The sequence below is a fragment of the Microtus pennsylvanicus genome, chromosome 2 (assembly GCF_037038515.1).
Source record: "Microtus pennsylvanicus isolate mMicPen1 chromosome 2, mMicPen1.hap1, whole genome shotgun sequence".
In the NCBI taxonomy this organism is placed as follows: Eukaryota; Metazoa; Chordata; class Mammalia; order Rodentia; family Cricetidae; genus Microtus; species Microtus pennsylvanicus.
The window spans coordinates 30,532,209-30,558,663 of NC_134580.1; the positions used below are offsets into that span (position 1 = coordinate 30,532,209).

Consider the following 26,455-nt stretch of genomic DNA (forward strand, 5'->3'; position numbering starts at 1 on the left):
ACCCACCTCCATCCAGGTCTAGTAAGGTGAGCATCCAAACTGCCTAGGCTCCCCCAAAGCCAGTATGTGCAGTAGGATCAAAAACTCATTGCCATTGTTCTTGAGTTCTCAGTAGTCCTCATTGTCTGCTATGTTCAGCAAGTCTGGTTTTATCCCATGCTTTTTCAGACCCAGGCCAGCTGGCCTTGGTGAGTTCCCGGTAGAACATCCCCAATGTCTCAGTGTGTGGGTGCACCCCTTGTGGTCCAGAGTTCCTTGCTCGTGCTCTCTCTCCTTCTGCTCCTGATTTGGACCTTGAGATTTCAGTCCGGTGCTCCAATGTGGGTCTCTGACTCTGTCTCGTTTCATCGCCTGATGAAGGTTAATATTCAGGAGGATGCCTATATGTTTGTCTTTGGATTCACCTTCTTATTTAGCTTCTCTAGGATCGCGAATTATAGGCTCAATATCCTTTATTTATGGCTAGAAACCAAATATGAGTGAGTAATCCCATGTTCCTCTTTTAGGGTCTGGCTTACCTCACTCAGGATAGTGTTTTCTATTTCCATCCATTTGTATGCAAAATTCAAGAAGTCCTTGTTTTTTAGTGCTGAGTAGTACTCTAATATGTATATATTCCATACTTTCTTCATCCATTCTTCCATTGAAGGGCATCTAGGTTGTTTCCAGGTTCTGGCTATTACAAACAATGCTGCTATGAATATAGTTGAGCATATACTTTTGTTGTATGATAGGGCCTCTCTTGGGTATATTCCCAAGAGTGGTATTGCTGGGTCCAGTGTTGGTTGATCCCGAATTTCCTAGGAAACCGCCACACTGCTTTCCAAAGTGATTGCACAAGTTTGCATTCCCACCGGCAATGGATGAGTGTACCCCTTTCTCCACAACCTCTCCTGCAAAGGCTATCATTGGTGTTTTTGATTTTAGCCATTCTGACAGGTGTAAGATGGTATCTTAAAGTTGTCTTGATTTGCATTTCCCTGATCGCTAAGGAAGTTGAGCATGACCTTAAGTGTCTTTTGGCCATTTGAAGTTCTTCTGTTGAGAATTCTCTGTTCAGCTCAGTGCCCCATTTTATAATTGGGTTGATTATAGGCTGCACTTTCAAGTATCCACTGGAGCTCAAGGTTGCAGCATCCCTGACAGTTACAACAATGCTGGGCTCATGGAGGAAGGACAGTAGAGTTAAGAGGGTAATCGTGGGCTCTTAGTCAGCCAGAGCTGGACGCGAACCCTGGCTCTTCGGCTTCGCAGGTGTAAGAGCTTGGGGACTTTTGTAAGAACCGTGCCTTGGTTTCCTTGTTTGGAAGAACTCTGGCTCAGAAGTTAAGAGCATTTGCTCCTCCTGCAGAGGACTCAAGTTTGGTTCCCAGGACCACATTGTGTGGCTCATGGCCACTTGTAATTCCAGCTACAGGGGAGCTGATGATTCTCTTCCAGTCTTCCTGGGTACCTGCACACATATGGGGCATACACACACACACACATAAATATAGATAAAAAATCCATTTAAAAATAGAATTTAAAAAAGAATTTTCATCAAAATGCCCACTTTTTTGAGCTTCAGTGAGGACTGGACAGATGAAAACCCCATGGTACAGTTCTGGGCATGCATTAAATACTCAGAGACCTCGTTCCCTAAGCAATGGTTGGAGCTAAGCATAATGGCATACTCACCGTGATTAAGTCCTACCTTAAAATTTTTTTAATTAATTAGTTTTATTTTATACGTATGAGTCGTTTGATATCATGTGTGCATGTACACCACATGCCTGGTGCCCTTGGGGGCTATAAGAGGGTGTTGGGTCTCCTAGAACTGGAATTACAGATGGTTATGACCACCATGGGGGTACTCGGAATAGAACCCAGGTTCTCTGTAAGAGCAGTCAGTGTTCTTATCCATGGGGCCATCTCTCCAGCTCCAGTAAGTCCCACTCTTGCAGAAAGGTCACATTAACCCGGGAATTCATGGCAGCCTACGTAGCATAGTGACACTCTGTCCCTAAACCATGTGTTCACGTTGTTGTCTCGTTGTTAAATAAGCAAAGGACGGTGTTCCATACCTACAAAACCCAAATGCTCCTTCAGACAGGAAGCTGAAACCACCTTGGTGACGCTAGGAGAGCAGCTCATCTCTGCCTTTTTCCCCTTCCCCTGCCACCTCATACCCTTCCCCTTGAGTTCCTGAACTCTCCGTCTGAGTGTTGCTGTGAATGTCTCTTTCCTAGACCTGATACTGGACCAGCAAGAACTGTTCAGTGACCTGAATGACAGTATGAGGGTTAAAGTGCGGGAAGCCCTTCTCAAGAAACACCACCATCAGAATGATAGGCGGAGGAACAACTTCATTCCCATTGTCCGCTCCTTTGCTGAGGTTGGCAAGAAGCAATCGGACCCACATTCCATGGACAAAGATGGTAAGGACTTGGGGGTGTCTCTCTTTTTCTCTCTGTTGAAAACACATTTGGGGACCAGTTGGCGATGCGGAATTACTGCAGGGCGAGGCTGTGACACTTAGGCCCCTGGACTCCTTGATGGGTAGTGAGCTGGGTGACTAGGATGCTCCCTTCTCCGTGTGCCCTTGGATAGCATTCCAGGGGGGACTGCGAGGTGAGGGATGTATCCCCTGTGCTCCCAGAGAAGGTGTAGCTCTGGGGAGAATGGTCACATCGATGAGGAGCTGGGCCAGAGAAGGTGAGCTGCAGCCTTGTCCAGTTAAACAAAAGTCTGCTTAGACACAAACTGCTGTGGTCTAGCCAGGCCTCCAGGCTTGTGCTTTGGCTCCACCCCCTGGAGAGTGTATGGCCCTGGACAATCTTCACATCGCACTTAATAAAGACAATGGCAGGACCTTCCTTCCATTTGTTGTGGGATTTCTGTGTGTTAGCTTAGGTCCATAGCCTGTGTACAGGCGCGGGTGGGCCCAGCTGTTAACCACTTCTCTTGCCATGGCTGGGCGAGGCCTCGCCTGCAGCTTCTCCTCCTTTGCTGGCAAGCTGTTTGCCAAGCTCTGTGCAGAGGTGCTGGCGCACTGAGGGTCAGGATGGCTCTCTGCAGAGAGAAAGGAAGATAGGAAGGTAATGGAGGACTAGACCTCTGCCTTCTTAGCACTGAGTGCAGGGACAGACGTGATGGACTCTGCTTCATAGTCCTCCCAGCCTGTAGAGGTCACAGCTGGCTGTGATGGATGGCTGGATCTGAGGGGAAGGAGGGGCAAGCCCTTGGCAGATTCTGTTTGACTGTCTCCAAATAGGTCAGACTGTTTCTCCTCAGTCTGCTCCAACTACGAGTCTTGAGGTGAAAAACGGAGTGAATTGCGAGCACAGTCCTGTGGATCTAAGCAAGGTGAGGAGACATGGCAGGTTGACTTCTAGACCGAAGGTTATCTGTAGTGGAGCCCAGGGTCTTCCGGAATCTTTCTGGGGTCTGGTAAGCTCCGATGGCTCATGAGCCTTCCCCAGGAGCAGCACTGCTCTGTGAAAAGGGACGCCATCTTCCTTGTTGTCTCCCTGTGCACACTCAGCCGGCCGACTCAGCACAGTGAAGGCAGCCTGCTGCTGAGCCCCACTGCCCCGGCTCCCGGTGCATTAGTGACCCTCTGGCACCTGCTGCCGTGCATCCTTCTCACTCTCGTCACTGTTGTCACTGCAGTATTTTGCCGCTGCCTCCTAAAGCTCGTGATGTCTGGCTCTTCTTGGAGGGCTGTGGCTGCTGCATCTGATGGAGCAGTCAGTATTTGCAAGGAGAAATAACATGACCCAGAACTCCCGAGGCGCTTCCTCCCAGAGGAGCATGGTGGGGTGGGATGAAAGTTCTCGGACTTAAACTTTGATTCTTGAGTGGCTCAGTGGCTAAAGGTGTTGCTGCCTGAATTCTGCCCTGAAACCCACACAGTGGTGGAGGAACTGATTTTCACAAGGTGTTCTCTGGCTTCCATACATGGACTGCAGCCTGTGTAGACACACACACATACAACACCTAAACACACACCCCACACACTAAATTACATATAGTTTATATGTGCTATAAATGATAAATGTGTGTGTGTGTACACACTCATGCGTGTATTCTATACTCCGTAGTTGTAGTCAGAATTCTCTCCCTGAATCTTAATCTCTTCCCCTTTTTTTTAAAATAGTGGACTGATCTGATCTATGATCGCTCCATTCAGGGTTTTTATAAAAATCAAATAAAACAGTGAGGAACTCTTCTGTAACCTTGAGTGATACTTGAAGAGAATGATTGCCAGCGAAGCCGATGGCTCCTAAATTCTCAAAGGCTCCTGTGTACTTTCAGGTGGACCTTCATTTCATGAAAAAAATTCCCACTGGGGCAGAGGCCTCCAATGTCTTGGTTGGAGAGGTGGACACTCTGGACCGTCCCATCGTCGCCTTTGTGAGGCTCTCCCCAGCTGTGCTCCTCTCGGGCCTGACAGAAGTGCCCATCCCAACAAGGTACCTGGGTCCTGCCCCGAGCTGAGTGACCTGTGTGAGCACTGGCGCTAGCAGCTAGTTAGTACCAGAAGTTAGGGTGGGCCGTTCGGAGAGAGTGTTTAAAATTCCTTGGTGAGCTATGAAAGTGGGGGTGAAGGGAGGATGAGGGGTGGGGGGGAGTGAGTTCTAAGTTTTAAGGCTGTGACCATGAGTACTGTTGGCCTTGGAAGAAGAGCCCAGGAGAACAGGGAAAGAGCACAGCAAGGTCCAGTGGATTGTCACACCAGGAGGCCTTCGTCTCCAGGGAACTGTCTCTAGGGAAAGGTACTGATGTCTTTCCACAGTGCTGGCAGGACTTGGCTATTTGTGTGCCCCAAGGTGGTGACGTGGTGATTCAGAGCCCCACTGATTATAGAGAGTGCACAGATGTCCAGAACACAATTCACGCTCCTCTCCAGGACTTGGTCATTTCAACTTCTTATCCTTCCCTTTCTCTGTCATTTTCTTAATAGAACAATGGATGGGGATTAGATAACCTTGAATTTACACAGCGGTGCAGTGTTTTGAAAAGACATCCTTTCTATGGCTAGGAACTGTGTCTATGGTAACGCTAAGAAGCCCAGCCAGCCACGTTATTGAATGATGTCTTATTAATAGCTCTGAATGGCGCCTGGCCATAGCAGGCTGATGTTCTTCTTGAAGGCGGTGATGGTCTCTGTGTGGTAGTCGGGGCGAGGTTTGCTATTTAGAGTGGATAAGATGTCCCTTCTCCTTCTTTATTTATGTAGCTCCCTCTTTTGTGTGTTTTGGCAGATTTTTGTTTATCTTGCTGGGCCCAGTAGGAAAAGGTCAGCAGTACCACGAGATTGGCAGATCCATGGCCACCATCATGACCGATGAGGTACAGACCACTCTGCCTTCCATCCACTCATCTCGTAATTAGTGAGCATTTCTATCTCGCGGAAGCTGTGTGCGTTGTTGGGGATACGATAAGGACTGTGGCAGCATCTGCTGGGAAGCATCCGGGACTTCTCTAGGAGCCATTCAAAGAGAACCACACCCTCTGGGAGACTTTCCTTGCAGTTCCATTGCTTGTTTGTTTATAGACAGGTTCTTAGTAGCCCAGGTTGGCCTTGAACACCTAGTGCTGGGATTATAAGCATGTACCACTATGGCCACTTAACTCTCCCTTTTTTAAGTAATCCAAGATGCAAAGACATCATTTTCTGGGAGAATTATTATTGCCAAGTAAAATGTGTCAACTCATATTTAATGTAGCTCATGAAGCCTGAGTTAACTTTCTAGAGAATATAGTTAATTAAATATGTTGAACTTATTTGTATAAAGAAATACTCCTGTTCCCTGGAAAGAGAGGTTTGCATAAGGTCAGGCTGTGCCCTCGGGCAGTGTCATGTGGAGGTGTCATGGTCACTCTGTACCTGGTGAGGGCTGCTGTGCAGTGGTTCCAAGGCACACATCTGTGCGCTAAGTTCATGTATGGCTGTCCAAGGCACACATCTGTGCGCTAAGTTCATGTGTGATCTCTCTCTGGTCCTTTCACAGATGACCTCCATTAGCAAGACTGTCTATTTTCAGACGTGACTAAGAGAATTTCTGTGTCCTTTCTCCTGTGGAGACAATAAAATGACTTTAAGTGGTGTCTTATCTCCTTGACACAGGGTCTCACTCCGTGAGCCCACCTGGCCTTCCACTTGAGGTGCCCTCCTGCTGTGGTCTGGGGTGTGCCTGGATTCACGGGCACAGGCACCTCCGCACTCTGCGTTAGGTTCCTTTAAGCACTAAGTTTTATGTCTTAGATATCCATGCCAGAGATAAAAATCAAGAGGCTGTATCCATTTCTCAGTGGATATCGTTGCAAACACAGTAATGTTGAGTTTTCCTAAGGTGTTTTCCTCCCTTCTGTAGATTTTTCATGATGTGGCATATAAAGCCAAGGAGCGAGATGACCTTCTGGCCGGGATAGATGAGTTCCTGGACCAGGTGACTGTGCTCCCTCCAGGGGAGTGGGACCCATCCATTAGAATTGAGCCACCCAAAAATGTCCCTTCCCAGGTAACGTATGCATATAAGCTATTTGTGGCTGCTGTTCTTTCCACAGACAAGCAAAAGTTATGTCTGTTTATGCCAAATATACCAAGACTTGTCCCTGTTTGGGAGCTCTTGAATGTCAGACTAGGAATAAAAGACTAATCTGTAATAACAGGTAGGCCCTGATGTGATGAGATATCATTGTCTTTTGTTTTGTTGTTGTTGTTTTCTTTTGGTTTTGAGACAGGGTTTCTCTGTAGCTTTGGAGCCTGTCCTGGAACTAGTTCTTGTAGAACAGGCTGGCTTCGAACTCACAGAGATCCATCTGCCTCTGCCTCCCAAGTGCTGGGTTTAAAGGAGTGTGCCAACCCTGCCCGGCTAAAATATCATTGTTAACTGGGAATGGAGTTCTCGCCACATTGGGAAGGACTGATCTAGAGTGAAGGAGGGGAGAGGGAAAGTATTTCCTGGAAATACATTGTATACAAAATATTCAAGTTAAAAAAAAAACATGGTATAATGAAAGAACAAATAGGTTTCTAGTGGTTCTCTGACATACCGAGGATGGGAAGAGAGCTTCTGTATGTACCAGATGAGGACAGACATTTTTATCCATGTAAATTTGGCCTTCCCAGATGCCCGCCCCTGCTCTTGTCTCTAGTTTACAGAATTGACTGATCTAGGGTAATATTTTAAAGGTCGGTGAGACAGGGATGCAGACCTGAAACTGAGGCTGAAACCCATGTGATGCCCTATGCGTTAATCTCACCAGCTGGGAGACAGACAGAAGGATTATAAATGCAAAGCCAGCCCGAGTTACATACCAAGTTCCATGCCTGCCTGGACTGTATAGTAAGATCCTGGCTCCACAAAACAAAACAACAAGGATTATTTGAATATGGCAGCACATGCCTTTAATCCCAGAACTCAGAAGCAAGAGATCTTTGTGGGTTCAAGATCAGTGTATATATGGAGTTTCAGGACTACAGAAAGACCCTGTCAAAGCAATGACAAAAAACAAAATTAATAATTGATTGAGGGAAGAAAAGGGAGAAGGAGGTAAAGACATCACGCACTAGTTGAGTACATGTACACACACATGACCACACATGTTACATACATACACACACACACACAAGCTGGGGTGGTGGCACATGTCTATACTTGAGTTCTTCCCAAGGTCCTGCACATATGATGTCCCTACTGCAAAAACAAATAGATACGTAAATAAAAGAAAAGATTTAAAGTAAGGACAGTTAAATCCACTACATTATGGAATAATATGGATCTGGGAAGAGGAATAAAAATTTCTTAGCCAGCCTCGGTGGCACATGCCTGTAACTCTAACACCTGAGAGGCAGAGACAGGAAGATCAGAAGTTCAAGGTCATCCTCAGTTAAATATTGAATTTGAGGTCAATTTGGGTTTCAAGAAATCATCTCTCGAAAATGAATAAAACCTTGCAGTAATAGCCTCAGTTATTAAGTAGACACACCTGGGAAGACAGAACCTCAAAGAGTTGCCTTCACCAGATTGGCCTGCAGACATGACTACAGGGTGTGTTCTTCATTGTTAATTCATGCAGGGGAGCCTAGTCTCATTATGGTGGATAATGTGATCCAGGGGCAGGTGGTTTTGTTGTACAAGGAAGGTAGAAAGGCAGAGAGACAAAGCCAGTAAGCAGCCTCATCCATGGTCTCTGCTTCAGTTCCTGCCTCCAGCTTTGAACCTCAGCTTTCCTCATTGATGGATGGTGAAGTATAGTAAAGAACAAACCCCAGTCTCCCCGAGTTGGTATCAGTCATGGCGTTTATCACAGCAGTGGAAACCTAACTAGGAAAGACCCAAAATGTGACTAGACCTCTGAGCCATTTCAGTCCCTTGGGGGAGCCTCCCATTGACTATCACAACAAAGACCAGTATTTCCTGAGGATCTAATTCTCTACAGTGGTGCAACCACCCTAGAAGATTCCAGCCAGGGCTTGTTAAGATTAACCCCTTCTGGTCCTGACTGAAGGCAGGTTTTGCTGTGAGGCCACTCTACCTTGAGACCAAAGCAGGCTTGGTCCCAGCCATCCATCCCAGAAGGCTGTTCACATCACCCCTGAGAGATAAGCAGGGTCAAAGCACTGACAAGAGTCAAAGGTCACCTTCCAGAGTAGATCTAGAGCTGTGAGTGGCTCTAACAGATGTGATAACTCAAATAGACTCAACAGACATCGATAAAACATTCCATCCAAACAGAAAAGAAAATACCTTCTTCTCAGCACCTCATGGAACCTTCTCAAAAATTGAGCACATACTGGGTAACAAAGCAAACCTCAACAGACACAAAACATTTGAAACACCCCATGCATCTTATCAGATCTCCATGGCTTAAAATTAGAATTCAACAGCAATGCTAATTCCAGAGCCCACAAACACATGCAAATTAAACAATGCTCACCAGCCCCGGGTCTCCTTGCCTTCCAGGTTGCTGGATGAAAGCAGGCTATGTAGATTCAGGTAGGGGTTCAGGGAGATGCGGTAGTCCTTTTGGGGGCTCAACCAACATTGACACCCCAGGGGTGGTTGGCAGGGGCACATTGTCCTTCAGGAGGCCTCTAACAAAGACTGGGGCCTCAGAGTCCCACAGGGGCTGGGTGTGGAATGAGCTGGGATGCTGGGGAATGCAGACTCATGGGCTCCCGGTCTCCCCAGAAGGGCCCAGCAGTGGTGGTAGTAAGGGATTGTGGCTTCCCTCAGCAGGTTTCAGTCCCAGAGCCAGCATCACCATCTGAAGACACCTCCCAAGGAGGGAATTGACAGGTTGGGCACCTGCCTGGAGGTACCCAGAGGGGAGTCTCCCAGGATCTCAGGTTTCTTCTGACTCTGGGTGTGCAGGGCTAACTGGAGCAGGGCAGTGGACAGGGTAGGTCCGCTGAGCCGTAGCATGGAGTGGGCACACCCAAAAGGCCCTGCTGGCCACTGGCACTTCATGCAGCAGAGGATTGAGCAGCAGTTGGAGGGAGGTAGATGGGCCCAGATTGTCCAACAGCTGCAGGACGTTTGGCTCAAGCGGGAGTCCCTTGCCTCGATTGGGAGCTGTGGCATGGGCAGCAATGAGTGCTGTCAGCATGCTGTGGCCAGTAGAACCTAGAGCAAAGAAGGACACACGAAGGTGACTGCCACCCAGGTCTAGGCTACCTGCCCTCTGGTTCTGCAGCCTCTGCCATCTCTGCTGTCTCATACTCCAGTACTGCAAAGCCCCTCAGCTGCCCACCCTTGCCACATGGCAGGTGAAAGAAGGTGGGCATATCGACCGCGGACAGTGCCTGGCGCAGGGCATCCACATCATTGAAGCCAGGTGGCAGATGGTCCACACAGAGGCACCGGGAGTGCAACAAGGCAGGAGACAGCGGCCCAGCATCTGTGCAATCCACATACAGTGTTTGGGGGCTCAGTGGTTTGCACAGTAAATCAGCCTTGCCCTGGCAGCCGAGCCGTTCATCATGTACTCTGCAAGCCATAGCCCTTAGAGTGGCCTGTGCGCTCGCTGTACACAACGAAGCAGCGCTCCAGGCTGCCAAAGGGCCGCACCAGCTCCTCACACTGTGCCTGGGTCAGGCAGGGCGGCAGCTTGGCCACACACAACAGAGCATCTGTAGGCTGCAGCTGAACTGACAGCTCCGGCTCTCGAAGCCGGCTCTGGTGGAAGGCCTTTATGGCAGCTTAGCCTGATCCCCTTCCAGCAGGGTCACGAAAGCTGTCCCTTTGTATTTGTCCACCAACTGTCCTTGAGTTCATAGTCGCTCAGAAGATCACAATAGCCTACTTCCTGGTTGGTCAAGTCCCCCGGAAGGCCCCGGATCAGTATCATGGCAGCGGTTATGGATCTGGCACTCAGTAGTTCCAGGCGCTTCCGGATCTCTTCCGGTTCCAAGGACAGCAGCTCCTGTTCAGGTGCTCATCGATAGGCGGTCCACAAAGTTTCCCCTTTGGCCTCTGCCTCCAAGTTGACCAGCGGCCAGTGAGTCAAGAACTTTAAATCTTTGAAGGAAGAATTTGAAGAAGACACTAGAAGATGGAAAGATGTCCCATGCTCTCGGGTAGGCAGAATTAACGTAGTCAAAATGGCAATCTTACCAAAACCAATCTACATACTCAAAGCCACGTGTATCAATATCCCAGCAAAATTCTTCACAGACCTCAAAAGAACAACACTCAACCTCATATGGAAAAGCAAAAAGTCCAGGATAACCAAAAGAATCCTGTACAATAAAGGAACTTCTGAAGGCCTCACAATCCCTGACTCAAACTCTACTACAGAGCTACAATACTGAAACCGCCTGGTATTGGCATAAGAACACACAGGAGGACCAATGGAACTGAATCAAAGAATGGATATCAATCCACACACCTACAAACACCTGATATTTGACAAAGAAGTAAAAATATAAAATGGAAAAAAGAAAGCATATTCAACAAATGGTGCTGGCATAACTGAATATCAATATGTCGAGGAATGAAATAGGTCCATACTATCGCCATGCACAAAGCTCAAATCCAGAAGGATCAAAGATCTCAACATGACACCAACCACACTGAACCTCATGGAAGAGAAAGTGGGAAATACACTTGAACAGATTGACACAGGAGACCACTTCCTAAATAGAACCTCAGTAGCACAAACATCGAGAGCAACAGTTAATAAACGGGACCTCCTGAAACTGAGAAGCTTCTGTAAAGCAGAGAACATGCATGGTCAACAAGACAAAATGGCAAGCTACAGATTTGGAAACGATCTTCACCAAACCCCCCCCCCCCCCCACATCAGACAGAGGGCTGTTCTCCAAAATATACAGAGAACTCAAGAAATTGGTCATCAAATGAACAAATATTCCAGTAAAAAATGTGATGCAGACCTAAACAGAGAAATCTCAACAGATGAATCTAAAATGGCTGCAAGACACTTAAGGAAATGCTCACCATCCTTAGCCTTCCGAGAAATGCAAATGAAAATAACTCTGAGCTAATATCTTACACCTGTCAGAATGGCCAAGATCAAAACACCAATGACAGCATTTTCTGCAGAGGATATATGGTGGGGTAAATGGTACACTCCTGCATTGCTGGTAGGAATGAAAGCTGATACAGCCACTTTGGGCATCAGTATGGCGATTTCTCCAAAAATTAGGAAACAACCTTCCTCAAGACCAAGCAATACCACTTTTGGATATATATATCTCCAAAGGATGATCAATCATACCACAAGGGCATGTGCTCAACTATGTTCATAACAGTATTATTTGTCATAGTCAGAACCTGGAAAAAACCTAAATGCCCCTTGACTGATGAATGGATAAGGAAAATGTGGGACATTTACACAATGGAGTACTACACAGCAGAAAAAAATAATGACATCTTGAAATTTGCAGGCAAATGGATGGATGTAGAAAGCATCATATTGAAGGAGGTAACCCAGACCCAGAAAGACAAATATCATAAGCACTCCCTCATGAGTGGACATAAAGCAAAGAAAACCCAGCCAATCATTCACAAACCAGAGAACCTGGACAACAAAGAGGACCCTAAGAGTGACACACAGGGATCTAATGGACATGGCAAGTAGGAAAAGACAACTCCTGAGTAAACTGTGAGCATGGGGGTCATAGGAGAGGGTAGAGGGGAGGGGGATGATGGGAGGGGAAGGGAGAAAATTATATCTCACTAAAAACGATAAATGATTGAAAAAAGTAGAGCTGGGAGTGGATAGCTGATCTTGTGGTTTGGTCTTGGGTTCGACTGCAGGACAAACAGGCAGTGGAGACATTTGGAGAAGGTGGGGTGTGGCAGTGAGGGACTGGAGGTCAGACGGTGACAACAATGAGAGCCTTAGCAGTAGCAGATGGCTTAATGCAGGTGGCAATGGCTGGTATTTCTGAGGCATGAGATCATAAAGACCTGGAACTAAGACAGCACCAACTGTACCAGGGTTTAGAATCCACATAGACAGAGACACAAAACAGAATTTAAATCATCAAAGTAGCCATGAGAGCTAAAGGAGTCTAAAAACACCCAGAAAAGTTACTTGGGAGTTGCCCTAGCTCCGAGGTCTGCTCTAAATTTTTCATTTGCATTCTCAACTATTTTGGTGGTTATTTGGTTTATTTTGGGAGGATTTCCCCCTCTACTTTCCCTAAAATATTGGCCCAGAACATCAGGTTTTATTGAAGAAACCACATGTGCCTCCCCTTTCAGGGGTGTGAATTCTGGGACCACTGATGGATTTTTTTCCTCTGATCACTTTGAACATAGCAACCCACTGCCTGCTGCGGTCCTAGTTTTCTGTCTGGTGGGAAATTGTATGAGGAGTTTATGGAGAAAATGTGACACAGTCTATTCTTCTCAGCCCCGTAGAAGTTAGTCACTTGCCCTGGAGTGTCCTGGGAAACAAAGCATTGCCACAGCATCCCACAGTCAGTCAGAGGCTACCATGTTACTCTGATCAATCTGAGTCTACTACAAAAGGAATTGATTGCTTTGAGGATGGATGTGATGGGTTCCATGAGCCAAAAGTCATGACAGAATGTTAGGGTCTGTGAGAAGTGGACCATGCTCCCCATCCACTAATAGATGGGTGTCAGTGTGTGCCAGGTGGAAATGTCAACTTGACACACGCTGGAGTAATCTGAGGAAGAAGGAACTTAACTATCTAATAGGTAAGTCTATGGGGAATTTCAATCAGTGTCTGATGTCCCTGGGTTGGAGGTCATGGGTGTATCTATAAAATAAGCTGTCTTAGAGAGGAAAGGAGAGCAAGTCAGTAAGTGGCTTTACTCCATGGTACCTGCTTTGGTTCCTGCCTCGAGGTTCTGGTCTTGACTTCCTGCCCTGACTTCCACTCATGGTAGCTTCTGATAGGAAAGTGAAAGGGAAGTAAAGCTTCCTTCCTCCAGTTGTTTTTGGTCATGATGTTTCTTCACAGGAAGAGAAAACAAGTATACAGTGTCCATACCCGTTGAAGGACAACATCCAGAGCCTGTTATAATTCACACGATTCCACCTACTGTGATTATTAAAGTGGTTTCTATTAGGGTTTGGATGTGTAATACCCAAGAAGGATCCTGTGTTTGAACTCTGATCTCTAGCATGTGGCCATGTTTCAAAGTTGGGGAAAACCTGGTAAATAAACCCAGAAGTAAACGGTAGGACAGGCGGTGTTGTAGAATATTAATTTAAGGTGTGTGACTTCTGTTTAGGTTGCACTTGTTTAACTCTGTGAAGCTGTGATGCTTTGCCTGTCTAAAACACCTGGTGGGCTAATGAAGATTTTAATGGCCAAACGTAAGGCAGGAGAAAGGATAGGTTGGTCAGTCACACAGAGAGTATAAATGGAAGGAGAAATCGTAGAGGAAGGAACAGAGAAAGAGCAAGAGAACAAGGAGAGCAGGATGCTAGGGTAAGCTATCCAGTTATCCAGACACTGAGTAATAATCAAAGAAAGATACACAGAGTGCTTTAAAAAAAAACAAAAAACTAAAAAGCCCAGAGCCAGAGGGAAAGGTGGACAAAATAATTCAAAGATAAGAAAAACTGGAAAGGAACAAGCCAAGCTAAGGCTAGGCATTGTAAGTAAGAAGAAGCTACTGTGTATAATTTAATTGGGAGCTGGGTGTCAGGTCCCCAAAAGAACAAAAGAATGAAAGAACAGAAACGATCAAAAAAAAGGGAGATATAGTGAATGCTAACTGGGTGTAACCAGCCTCCCCAGGCCCCTACGTGCCAACTGACCAGGGCAGCCTTCCTGTACTTAGGGACAGAATGTGAAGAAAACCAGTGATCTAAGCTAAGCCATCATTGGTCCATTTCTTGCTCTGACCTCACAATGACAGAACCCTGTTTCTTAACTGCTCTGGCTGAGGCTGCCTCCTCTCCTTACAGTTGAGAGGCTGATTTTCAGTTGAAAGAGTGATTTAGATAGAAGTGAGCTGGTCCCACTTGGTGGATATTCATGAGCTGTTGAATCTGAACACAGTGAGTTTCCTTCAAAGGTCACAGATTTGGGGTTTAGAGGTTTGTGTTTCCAGGATTGAAAATAACCATATCTTCCTTTCTTTCTTCCTTGGTCTGGGGTATAATTTGGGGCAATTTTTATTATCTGCATCAATTAGATGTTTACTCTATTTTAACCTTTAGTTTTAATATTTTCTCTGGGCTCATTCCTTCGTTCACCATTTTAAAACATCTGTTTACATTGACTCTACAACATGAGTATTCTCACAGCGACATTGATCTACACGCACATGGAAAGCTTTGACCACATTCCCCTGATCTCACTGCCTCCTGCCCACCCTTTTCAAGTCCCTTGGTGTTCTCACTTAATAACTCAGTCAGGTACTTTCGAGTCCAGGCCAAGTCATGTGGACTCCTGTCCAGAGGACTGACAGGCACACTGGATGGTGTCCTAAGGAAGGGCACAGATGGATGTCTGCCTGTGCTCTAGCAGAAAACCTCCTCCAAATTGGTTATCTTAGAATCTTTCTGGCAGTTCAAAGTCAGGGCTGGAGAGGGCCAGAGGTAAGAGTTAGATCCCATTTGTGATGCTAATGATGGAACAGGGGATTCAAGAACAGAAAAAGTGAAAGTCTGAAAGAACCTGTTCTTTGAGGAAGAGAGGAACTTCCCTTGGTGGGACATAGCACACCAGGTCCCTCCACCATCTTCTATCCTTCTGTGTGCCTGAAACTGGCCTTATGTGGGACGTTTTCATTTTCTATCAGGGGGCAGGGTGATTGCAGTACTAAAGCTCATGTGTTATCAGGCACGGTGTGGGGGCAATAATCATTTGGAAGCAAAGGATCAGTTCTGCTGGCCAGAGACCTCAAGGAACACGGTCTAGAACAAAACTACCTAGTGCTGGGATGTTCTGCCCAGCACTCCAGAGACCCACCCCAAATACCTGTCCTTTTGGAAAAAACAGGGGGACATTTTGTTGACAAGGACTGCCTTTATTTGATTATCACAAGCCTGGGCTAGAGGAAAACTCTTTCATCTCATCTTTTCTTTATTTTTCCAGACAGGGATCCTCTCAGTGTGGCTCTGGCTGTTATGGACCTTGGTTTGTAGACCAGGCTGGCCTGGACCTCACAGAGAGCTGCTAGCCAGTAACTAAGTGTGTAATGTTTGTACATACGATGCCCTAGGGGTGTGAACGTTCTATTGACAGAGAAGGAACGTCCTGCTTGAACTTTCGTAAACTTCCATCCAGTTTCTTTGGCTTATGCCCCATAGCTGGTTCTGCGTGGGTCCTGTGAGGTCCATTTAAAGGGTAAATCTGTTGATTACTTAGGTGAGGTGAAGGCAGCATAGCTTCAAGAACACAAAAAGGCTGAGTGCCACCCTCCCACCTCAGGTGTTGATGTCACACTCATGACACACTTGTGTCCATTGTGATGAGGAGCGGCGGGCCGCTTCCTGCCACCCGGCTAGCTGTGCCTGAAATAATTACACAGAAACTGTATTCTTTTAAACACTGACTGGCCCATTAGTTCCAGCCTCTTATTGGCTAGCTCTTACATATTGATCTAACCCATTTCTAATAATCTGTGTAACACCAAAAGTGCCTTACCAGGAAAGATCTTAACCTGCGTCTGTCTGGAGTGGGAGAATCATGGTGACTACTTGACTCAGCTTCTAGCTCCCAGCATTCTGTTCTGTTTACTCCGCCTACGTAATATCCTGTTCTATTAAAGGGCCAAGGCAGTCTCTTTATTTAACCAATGAAATTAACACAAAACAGAAGACTCTCCCCCATCATTTCCGCTTTTTCTGTTTAAACAAAAAAGAAAGGCTTTCACTTTAACATAGTAAGATTACATATAACAAAACTGTTATCAAGCAAGAATTACAGTTACGATATCTATTTTATCCTTTATCATAACTGAGGAAAACTATAACTATCTATCTATTCTTCAACTCCATCAAAGACTCCAGAAGCATATAATATTACCTAAGTAAATGAGAAGTAAACAACTTACAAAACTCTAGAAATCACAGAGACATCTCGCTGCCTGGACAGTCACCCAAAGTTCCTCTGTACCATTGGGGCATCCATCTTCGGCCTACAGGCCCATAGTATCCAGTGCCATTTCCATGAAGCAGGAAATTTCAAAGGCAGTTTAGTCACAATCTGTTGTGTCCTGCAGAATGTCTCACAGACTCTTTCATGAATCAGGAACCCAGAAAGATCATATCACCTTTAGGCAAGTTCAGCAGTCCTCTTTCTGCGGGTTCTTTGTGGCCAGTCCAGTTTATGCAACAGTCCAGGCAAGAGCAGTTTCTTGCCGAAATGGCTATCAAACTCCATGAGGAGTCTCTTCGATGCCCATCTTCCTCTTGAAGTAGATTGGTGCTGCCAGGAGCAGATGTGTCTCATTGTCATGAAAAGCCCTAAGTTATTAAAACATCAAATGCCATATTCTGCAGTCTTTGAAAGATATGAAGAATGTCTATCTAATTGAAATGTATCTCTATATATCTAGGAAATCTAACTAACATGACTACAAATTTGACTATTATTGATGATTATCCATTAACAACATATATACATTACATTTTTAAATGAACTACACAATCACAATACCTTAATCAAGATTAGAAATACATATACATATAACAAAATTGACCTTAAAATCCACAAAAATGCAAATTATTCATATCTCTATCAGTCCGTGCCCTGTGTCTCACAGCCAAGGTTACTTTTGAAGCACTGGGATCCTCAATCATGTACAAGACAAATGCATTCGTTTCCCTTCTGTTTGCTTTTGCTTTTTTGTTTGGTGAGAGAGTGTCTCCTGTACTACAGGCTGGCCTCAAGAGCACTGTGTAGCCAAAGATGACCTGAACTGCTGGTCCTCCTGCCTCAACTTTCCTAGCTTTAATAATTGCCATGTGCCGGGCCACAGCGGTGCATGCCTTTAATCCCAGCAATCGGTAGGCAGAGGCAGCTGAACCTCTGTGACTTTGAGGCCAGCCTGGTCTACAGAGCTAGTTCAGGGACAGCCATGATTGTTAAACAGAGAACCTGTCCTGACAAACCAATAAAAAAAAAGCCAAGTGCTCACCTTTATGAGACTTTTCATGTTTTTCTGTCAGTTTAATGGCCTAACCTGAATCTACCTGATTTTAATTACTATCTTCTCCCCAGGGCCTGACAATCAACACCTCACCACATAGGCTGAGGCCTAGCGGGATTTCTGGTCCCGCTGTTACCAGCTTGGCCACAATCACCAAATGTAAGTTTTAACTAAGCCCTTTTCTTCTATTTACCAATAAAGTCTTGGGAGTCAGAGTCGGGCGGTGGTGGCGCACTCTTTAATCCCAGCACTTGGGAGGCAGAGGTAGGTGGATCTCTGTGAGTTTCAGGCAGCCTGGTCTACAACAGCTAGTTCTAGGACAGGAACCAAAAGCTACGGAAAAACCCTGTCTCGAAAAATATGCAAAAAAAAAAAAACCTTGGGAGTCAGATGTTGGGGTGCTAACCTGCTAGCTCAGAGAAGCCAAGAAGCAACGAATCTACTTTCCTATTTGGACAGAGACCCAGCAAGAAAAGCATCTTTTCACTCATCCCAAACTAAAAAGACCCCGAATAGCTAAGTGCCTCCCTACACAATCCTGTGCATCCCTCTCTTCCTATATTGCTGGCTGGTTTGTTCTTCCTTGGCTAATTCTTGTCAACTTGTTGCCCACTCCACTCCCTGAGTTTCTTTGTTTGTCTTTTCTTTTCTTCCCTTCATTTCAGTTTGTTGAGACAGATGGATAGGTACGCCTTGCAGAGTGAGGTTGGATATTTATTTAGTGGATATGGAGGGAAGGGGAAAGAGGAGAGGAGCAGAGAGGCAGAGAGAGACAGAAACAGAAAAGGGAAGAGGAGTAGTAGGGAGAATGGAGCAAGGCAGAAGCGGCCTCTTCGAGAGGAGAGATGGGAAAAGCCACATTCTCCTGATCTCATTGCTTCCTGCCCACCCCTCTCAAGTCCCTTCATGTTCTTATTTTTTCACTCAGTCGTTCTGTACTTGGTGACAGAAGGGGAAGAAAACCCGTGAGCTGTGAAAAGCCACCATTTGTCCTTTTCTTGCTATGACCTCACAATGCCAGCGCCTGTGCCATCACATCACTGGCTGAGGTTGCCTCCTCTCCTTACAGTGCAAGCGGGTTCGTGAGGTGGAAAGTGGTTGGAGCTCTGTGCTGGTGAAAGAGACTATTTGGACTTTCAAGAGCTGCTGGACTCCAACATAGTAAGTTTCCCTCCAGCTTTGTTGCCTTTGATTGTTGTTGTTGTTGTTTTTTTGTTGTCTGTGTATTTATTCATTTTCTGGCTTGATTTATGAGCTTACTTTTTCATGTTTTTTTTTTTACTCTGGTTATTGTGTGAGTGTATGGGAGGAGAATTCAAGACAGAAATTCTCTGTGTAACAGAATAACTCTGTGTATGGCCTTCCTGGAACTCAGTCTGTAGATATGGCTGGCCTCAAGCTAAAAGATTACCTGCTTTGCCTTCTGAGTGTTGGGATTAAGGGCATGTGCCACCGCAGCCCGGTAGTTTTTATATTTAAGTTGTGCATCTTGGGGCATAACTTTTCATATTATTATTTTATGTGTATGAGTATATTGTTTTCTTTCTTTGTGTGTACCAAGAGCCTCGCACCTGTGGAGGTCACAAGAAGAAGACAGATTAGCTAGAACTCGAATAACAATTGATTGTGAGCACCATGTGTGTTGGGCCTCGAACCAGGGGTCTCTGAAAAAGCAGGAGGTGCTGTTAAACACTAACTCATCTCTCCAGAACCTCTTTCTTTAGTTTTACTTCTTCATTTACTTTTGTTATGTGTTCTTTGGTTCCTTTCTCTTTTCTCATTTCAAGCCTTTCCTTGTTATGGCGTACCATATCATAGGAACAATTTAGTCCTGGCAATCGCAGGAACATCTCTAATGCATTCTGAGCACTTGATCATGTGATTAACCCACGCTGCTATGCTTTCTTCTCACACGACCTCCTCCACATTCCTAGGAGCCTCCTCTTATGTTGAGGACCTCCTCCTGCTCCCAAGTTCCACATATGAGAGAAGAAAAGTGACACATTTGAAGGACTGGCTTTTCCCATGTAGAGCGATCTTCTCTGGTGACAACCATGTTCTTGAGAGCCCCACAGTTTCATCCTTCTCTGTGGCCGTCCTTCTGTATGACTGTGGCACTCTTGCCCTTAATTCTGTTTCAGTGTTGTGTTGTCAGGCTAAATGCGTAGAGCTATCCTTGCAAGGATCCTTGGGAGCATATTTTAACCGTGAAGTATGGCCTGACTTATGTGAATTTGGTGAAAAGTATTAAGTAGTATTATTAAGGACTTTACATCTATGTTCATCATGGAAATAGCCTCTATTATTCTTCATTGTGTTTTCCTGCTTTGGGCATGAATGAGTTTGGAACTACTAAGGACCTTTCTATTTTATGGAGTATTGAGGAACACTGACATTTGTTTTCAAGAGATTGGGAGGATTCATCAGTAGGTTTGCCTGCTCCTGGGCTTTCCTATGCAGTTTCCTTCCTCATAAATATTTCAATCTTGTTCTTCATCATGTCTTCTTACTTGAATTTATATCAAGAAGTTTCTCAATTCCATCCACATTTTCCAGTCCATGAGAAGGACTCTCAGGGTTTTCAAAAACAGATTTCTTTGGGAGATGGGTTAGCCTGGAGAAATAGCCCAGTAGTTAGGAACATGGACTCTTCTCGCAGAAGACCAGGTCTGCCTCACAGCAATCCCATGACAACATAACTTCTTGAAGTGCCGCACCTAGGGGATCTGTTGCCGTCTTATGTCTTTCCAGGTCATAGAAAGAAAATTAATCAAAGAGACTTATATCACTCTTTAAAATTATATATAGTACATGTGAGTGTACATTTAGGTGACCTCAAGTGTGTGTTTGTGTGTATACATATGTGTGTGTGTGTATATGTGTGTGTGTGTCTGTGTTTGCCCTTGAGATCGTCCACGCATGTGTTTGGATGCCCTCAGAGGGCAGAAGTGTAGGATCTCCTAAACTGGAGTCACTTGATCCGCTTGGCCTGGGTCCTGAGAACCAAACACAGGTCCTCTGCCAGAATAGTAAACCTTCTGACCTCCTGAGCCATCTCCCCACCTAGACACTCTCTGTTTTCAGGGTGTCTGTTGTCTCCTCAACTTCTCATGCATATGATTTTATTAGTATCTTGTCTCTCAATGAGTGTTCAGCTCAAGTAAGAGGATGATTCTCCTTCCCAATCAGTGGCTCGTAGCTTCTGCGACCCTTTGTTTTCTTCTCTCAGTTTCTGGGTGAATCCGGCCAACCTGACCTGTGTTATGTTCTGCTGTCCACTGCTTTGGAAGGTACTTCCTTCCCTTCCTGAGCACTACGTAGCTGGTTAGGTTGCCTGAAATATCTGTGACTCTTTTTCTCTTTGGAATGTAGGAATTCATAGTGATAAACATTCTCATTGGTGTGATTTAAACTGTTTGTTTAAAGTTCCCGTTGTGTTTCAGCGAGAACCTGGCCATGGAGGAGGTCAGAGAGACCCTCTACTGTGACAAGGAGACATTTAGCAGTATCTATCAAATGCTGACAACTCTGGGACGAGGAACTTTTGCCACAATCAAACTGGCCTTTCACGTGCCCACTGTCAGCTACGTGGCTGTGAAGATTCTGGCAAATGTGAATGGGGACTGCGCCCCGAACCACAATGAGGTTGATATAATGAGATCCCTCGTTCATCCGCATATAATCAGGTTCCTTCGGGAGGTGCAGACACGGGACATGACGTATCTCATAATGGATTACGCCTCCAAAGGGGACCTCTTGCGTCAGATTCGCAAACCGGGAGGCTTACAGGAGTGCGAGGCTCGAAGGCTGTTTGGACAGGTAGTACAGGCAGTGAAGTACTGCCACGACAACTGTATCGTCCACAGGGACATTAAGGCAAATAACATCTTGATCGACGCCTCTGGAAATGCCAAGCTCTGTGATTTTGGCCTGGCAGTCAGAGTTGTCCCTGGGACAAAACTAAAGACTTTCTGCGGCACTCTGGCCTACTGTGCCCCGGAACTCTTCGGAGTGGAGCCATACGATGGCTATGCCAGCGATGTTTGGAACTTAGGCGTGCTCCTCTACTACATGGTGGCCAGGCACCTTCCGTTCCAAGCGAGCTCTTCTATGGGGTTGAAGCAGCAAATTTTGGCTGCAAACTTCAGCGTTCCTCATCATGTCCCACTTGATATTTTCAACGTAATCGTGGAAATCTTCATGATCGGCCCCAACAGGAGGCCCACCATCAGTCAAATCCTGACGCGCCCCATGATCAGGAACAGCCAGGCACGGGCATCCATCCAGAGTCTCCCAGGCACCCTGAGCCCTAGCATTGTCGGCACCATGGCAGGTGAAGAAATAATTGAGTGTCTAGAAGTCCAAAAATTTGATCAGGCGATGGCCACATACCTGAGTCTGCAACACCAGGCACCCGGGGGAGACTGCTGCCATCACCAGGTGAAACCCACAACACCCATGGAGCCAGGCCTTGCCCACCTATCCCACCTGCGCTGTCCTGTGGCTGATTCCCTCATTAGCAGCAGCCCGGACAGCAGCAAGAGTTTCTCTCCATCGAAGATCGGGTTGTGTGGCAGCCTGACGGCGAGGGCCCAGACATCCTGCTCTCTGTACCACCCTCATGGGGCAGACCACAATGAGGCTGCAAGTGATGCAGAGAAACTCTGCAGCTCGCTGGGGACGACTCTGCGTGTAACCCCCAAAGGCTCCTCCCTTGGGGACACACTGCTGACCACCAGACAGGAAGAGGCCATCAGCCATGGTCAGCCCCAGGATGCCGGGCCAGCTTCCTCCCAAAACCAGAGGCGTCACCGCTGGAAGAGGGTCAAGAAAACCCTTGTCAATGGCTTCCGACACCTATGTTGCTGCCTGCCTCCTGCAGAGAGTAACCATGCCTCCCGTGAGAACCAGGCTCCACAGTCAGGGGATCCTAGAGGCACCCACAGAACCAGGTGAGCACCTTTCTCACTTCATCTGATTTGTACTTTTCCTCCTGTCCTTTGTGATAAATGATGCCTGTGTCCACTATGGCACACTGTGAGCATAACAATCTGTCCCTTCAGAAAGACCAGGTGTCCCCTGAAGTGTGACCTCAGGCTTGTTGAGCAACAGGGGGACAGCAGAGATGCTGAGCCAAGCAGGGAGAGGTGGGGGCAAGGCCAAAGGAGGCAAAGATTCCTTGGAGGAACATGTCGGGTACTTGGGCGCTGCTGGGCAGTGCACTAAGTCTTGTGTGTTTTGAAGTCACTAAGAGTCTCCTTCCTGTGCCTTTCTCTCTGAAGCCCCGAAGAGGTCGAGCCCCAGCTCCATGGCTTCTGAGCCACGGGTTGGGGATCGGTCTGGATGAGATTCAGACAGCCACTCTGGGGACCCATGCCAGATGCCCAGGACACCATCTGGCCACAGGCCCCTCCTGCAGAGGAAGAGCTGTCCACTCCAGAGAACATCTATCTCTCCAGGTAAAATCCCAGGCAGGAAGGGTAGGCTTCCCACAGGGTCTAGCTCAGTGTGGAGGACTGAGGTGCAAAGGTGCCCTAGGCTGTCTTGTGGAACAATAGTGCCTTGCCCTCTCCCCATGCCTGCGGGAACATCAGAAGTGGTGCTCTGGGTAGTGACTGACCTTTGCCCCATTTCTTGGCAGAGAACACGGTCTTCTCCATAGGGTGAGACTTCTCTCCCCCAAGGAGAGTATTCCTAGTCAGCCTGGCCTAAGTTGGGTTGCCAGGTTGAGAATGTGTCCTGCAAGCAGCCCTGTAGGACCGACTCCTCTAGAGGGTAGGCTCCCGCAAGAACCTTTAGCAGGAATCCCCACAAGTAATTCCAGCAGGTTCCATTGCTTGAGTCCTCAGACCCAAAGCTTGGGAAAATCTGAGCTGGGGAGTGAGTGACCCCAGGGCAGCAGAGTCCCCCTCTCCACCAATTCTGCCTTCCAGCTACTCACCTCCTGCCTCTGCCTGCTTGTTCCTTCAAGGCCACCATTCTCATCAGTGACAACTAGCTCCTGCACTTAACACCATGTGCCACACCCTGAGGGACTGGTAGGTGTCAGAGTTAAACCTGAAAACCTAATGAGGGGTCAGCATCCTGCTGTGCCTCCTGCCTCCAACTTGCCTGAGTCTGCCTGAATCTGCACTGGCCAGTGAAATTCTTTAAGAAGGCTTCTGTTTTTCCCAGCCTTTTAAAGGTGAGCAGGCTTTTCCACTTCTTTTGGAGGTGGGTGGGGTGTGCTTCCGGGAAGCTGCCTCATCCATGCCACAGTCACATTGGTAAAATCTCATCTCGTGTTTTTTCTGCCTAGACCTTGCCAAACTGTGACAGCAAGAGACCCAGAGAAGACTGTGCGACTGGTGTGGTGGTCCATCTCTCCAGCTGTCTTCCTCATTAGAACCATCCTGGGTATCTTCTATATTCAAGAATGTGTCCCAGCATTCAGCGCAGGTCGTTGTGATGGCGGATACCCCGGCCTCTGGTGTCACTCTGTTCTCCTGTCCCCCCAAATTTTATGGCGATATCTCCAGACTCGGATCCCCCTCGTTTCTCCTTGGAGCGCTGCGGTTTCAAGATACAGAAGTGTGGCTTATCCGAGCCCCTCCAGACTTTGCCCCACAGTGGTGAGTGGTCACTCTCACCCCACCCACGGGGAGTATCCCCCACACACACACACACACTGGAAACTGAACCCACCCCACACTGTGAACCTAGAACTGTAGACAGCATTTCTAATAACTCGGGGAATCAGCCACATTCTGTCCAACCCAGGCTGGTTTCTTAAGTCCCAGCATCGTCTAGCCTCAGTTTCTTGAGTCTGGAACTACAAGTGGGTGTCACATGTTCTTTTGTTTTGGAGAATCATTTTTAATTTGTTTGTTTGTTTGTTTCTTTTTCATGACAGGGTTTCTCTGTAGCTTTGGAGTCTGTCCTGCTGTCCTGGAACTAGCTCTTTTAGACCAGGCTGGCCCTGAAATCACCTGCCTCCCGAGTGCTAGCACTGAAGGCGAGCACAGCCACCACTGCCTGGCTTTGTTTTGGAGAATCTTACCATCCTATGCAGCAGTTAAACTCGGATCTTTCTGCTTCTACCTCCCAATGGCAGCTACCGAACCCAATATTATACAATGCTGGTGATGAAATCCAGGGCCCATTCATACTAGGCACAAACTCCATATCTGAGCCTCGTCCCTCGCTCGCCTGCCTTAAACATTACTTAGCCATTAACGATGGGGATTAGATTTAATGTCAGCACTCAGGAGACTGAGGCATGGAAATGGTAGGCTTCGCGGCCAGCATGAGATAGGGAATACCAAGCTAGCATCACACACAGAGGGTCTGTCTCAAGAAACAGTCAGGAGCCGGGTAAAGCCAGGTCGTGATGGTGCAGCACATGGAGGCAAGGGCGGGTGGATCTCCGAGTTCCCTCCCAGCCTGGTCTACAGAGTGAGTTCCAGGACAGCCAGGGCTACACAGAGAAGCCCTGTTTTGAAAAGCAAATATTAAAAAACGAAGCAAGCAAGCCAGGAACGGTGGCACGTGTCTGTTTTCAGTACCTGGGAGGTGATGCATGCTGATCAGGAGTTCTAGGCCTCACCCAAGCCCCACACAACAGAAGTTAGTTGAGACCAAACTCAGTGTTTAGCACCCTAGCCTAGAAAAGCTGCTTCTAGCCCCGGCCTCCCGCTTTGCAAAGGATCTAGCCAGCCTCTGCTTTCTCCCTTTCTTTCCTCAGCCGCAATGGGTGGCATGTGCCCCTCTCTGGCTCTAAGACTGTTAAGGGCAAACTGGATGGCAAGAGGTGGTGATGCAGGGTCCTTACTGGCAGCCCTCAAGCTGGAGAAGCCACCTTGCTGGCATCGTCAACAGAGGTGGGAGGAAGACTCACTTGCCTTTTGTAGAGTTCTTCAACCCTGTCCTTGTCTGTTCCCCCTCACTGCCGACTGTCTGTACCTTGTACTCATGGTCGTCTATTTTCTTTGCGAAAGCATATGACTCTTAAACCCCACAGTGGCATATCTATTGGTTCCTTCTAATGAAGAATCCTTTCTTTTTCTCTCCTCTTGTTTGGACTCCGGTTTACTGTATGTAGTCCCAGCTGCCAAGGACCGTCGATCCTCCTGCCCTCAGCCAACTGAGTGTAGGTGGTATAGGTATGTAACTTGTCTCAGTGTATTTTAGAAGTTTTACTTTTTAAATCATCTATGTAGGGATGGATATCCTTCATATTTTAATCCTTCTGCCTCTGCGTACAAATGTAGGGATTACAGGAATTCCACACCAAGCCTGGTTTTTTGGTTCTGAAAACCAAACCCATGTTTCTGCTTGGTGAGGAAGAGTTACCCTAACTGAGTCAAACCTAGAACTCAGGCAGGCTAGCCTCAGACTAGGTATTTCTCTCTGTAGCTGAGAAATACCTCCTGATGGAACTGAAGATCTTACACATTGACCCTGATTTCTCTCTCCCCTCTCTTTCTCTCTCTCTCTCTCTCTCTCTCTCTCTCTCTCTCTCTCTCTCTCTCCCTCTCTCTGTCTCTCTTTTAGCCTTTCTAGATGACCTGTTTTTCTGACGGAGAGTCTTTAGAAGTTGCACACACAAGGGGTGTAGCTGGACGCCACTCTTCTTCTGAAGCTAGTGAGCTGTGTTCTTTGTGGGGGAGGAAGAGCAGGCTGTCCCAGTCATGTATCATCTCAGAGTCCCCAGACTCTCCCCTGTGTATCCAGGCAGCGTTGAAGGTATGTTCTGACCAGAAGCCCTCGAGTCGCCCGCAACTAACTCCCTATGCACCTGCGTGAAACAAAATGGAAGTCACCAGCCCTAACCAGCCCATGTCCCGACCTCAGGCTGATTAAACTAGGAAGATGGAT

The 26,455-nt window shown here is 46.9% G+C and overlaps 2 protein-coding genes across 2 annotated transcripts in view; both read left to right on the forward strand.

The window, feature by feature from the left end:
• Positions 1–7,707, forward strand: part of LOC142844158 (electroneutral sodium bicarbonate exchanger 1-like) — a 37,581-nt gene extending 29,874 nt beyond the window's left edge. Inside the window, exons 6-10 of the mRNA XM_075962450.1 lie at positions 2,229–2,417; positions 3,254–3,345; positions 4,297–4,454; positions 5,247–5,334; positions 6,360–7,707. Coding sequence (XP_075818565.1) covers positions 2,229–2,417; positions 3,254–3,345; positions 4,297–4,454; positions 5,247–5,334; positions 6,360–6,644 — 812 coding nt within the window. The 3' untranslated portion in view covers positions 6,645–7,707. The remainder of the gene's footprint in view (positions 1–2,228; positions 2,418–3,253; positions 3,346–4,296; positions 4,455–5,246; positions 5,335–6,359) is intronic.
• A 13,347-nt stretch (positions 7,708–21,054) lies between these two features.
• On the forward strand, positions 21,055–22,555 carry LOC142844159 (sperm motility kinase-like). Its single transcript, XM_075962451.1, has one exon. The coding sequence runs from the start codon at positions 21,056–21,058 to the stop codon at positions 22,553–22,555; it is 1,500 nt and encodes a 499-aa protein (XP_075818566.1). The 5' UTR covers position 21,055.
• Positions 22,556–26,455: the final 3,900 nt, after the last annotated feature.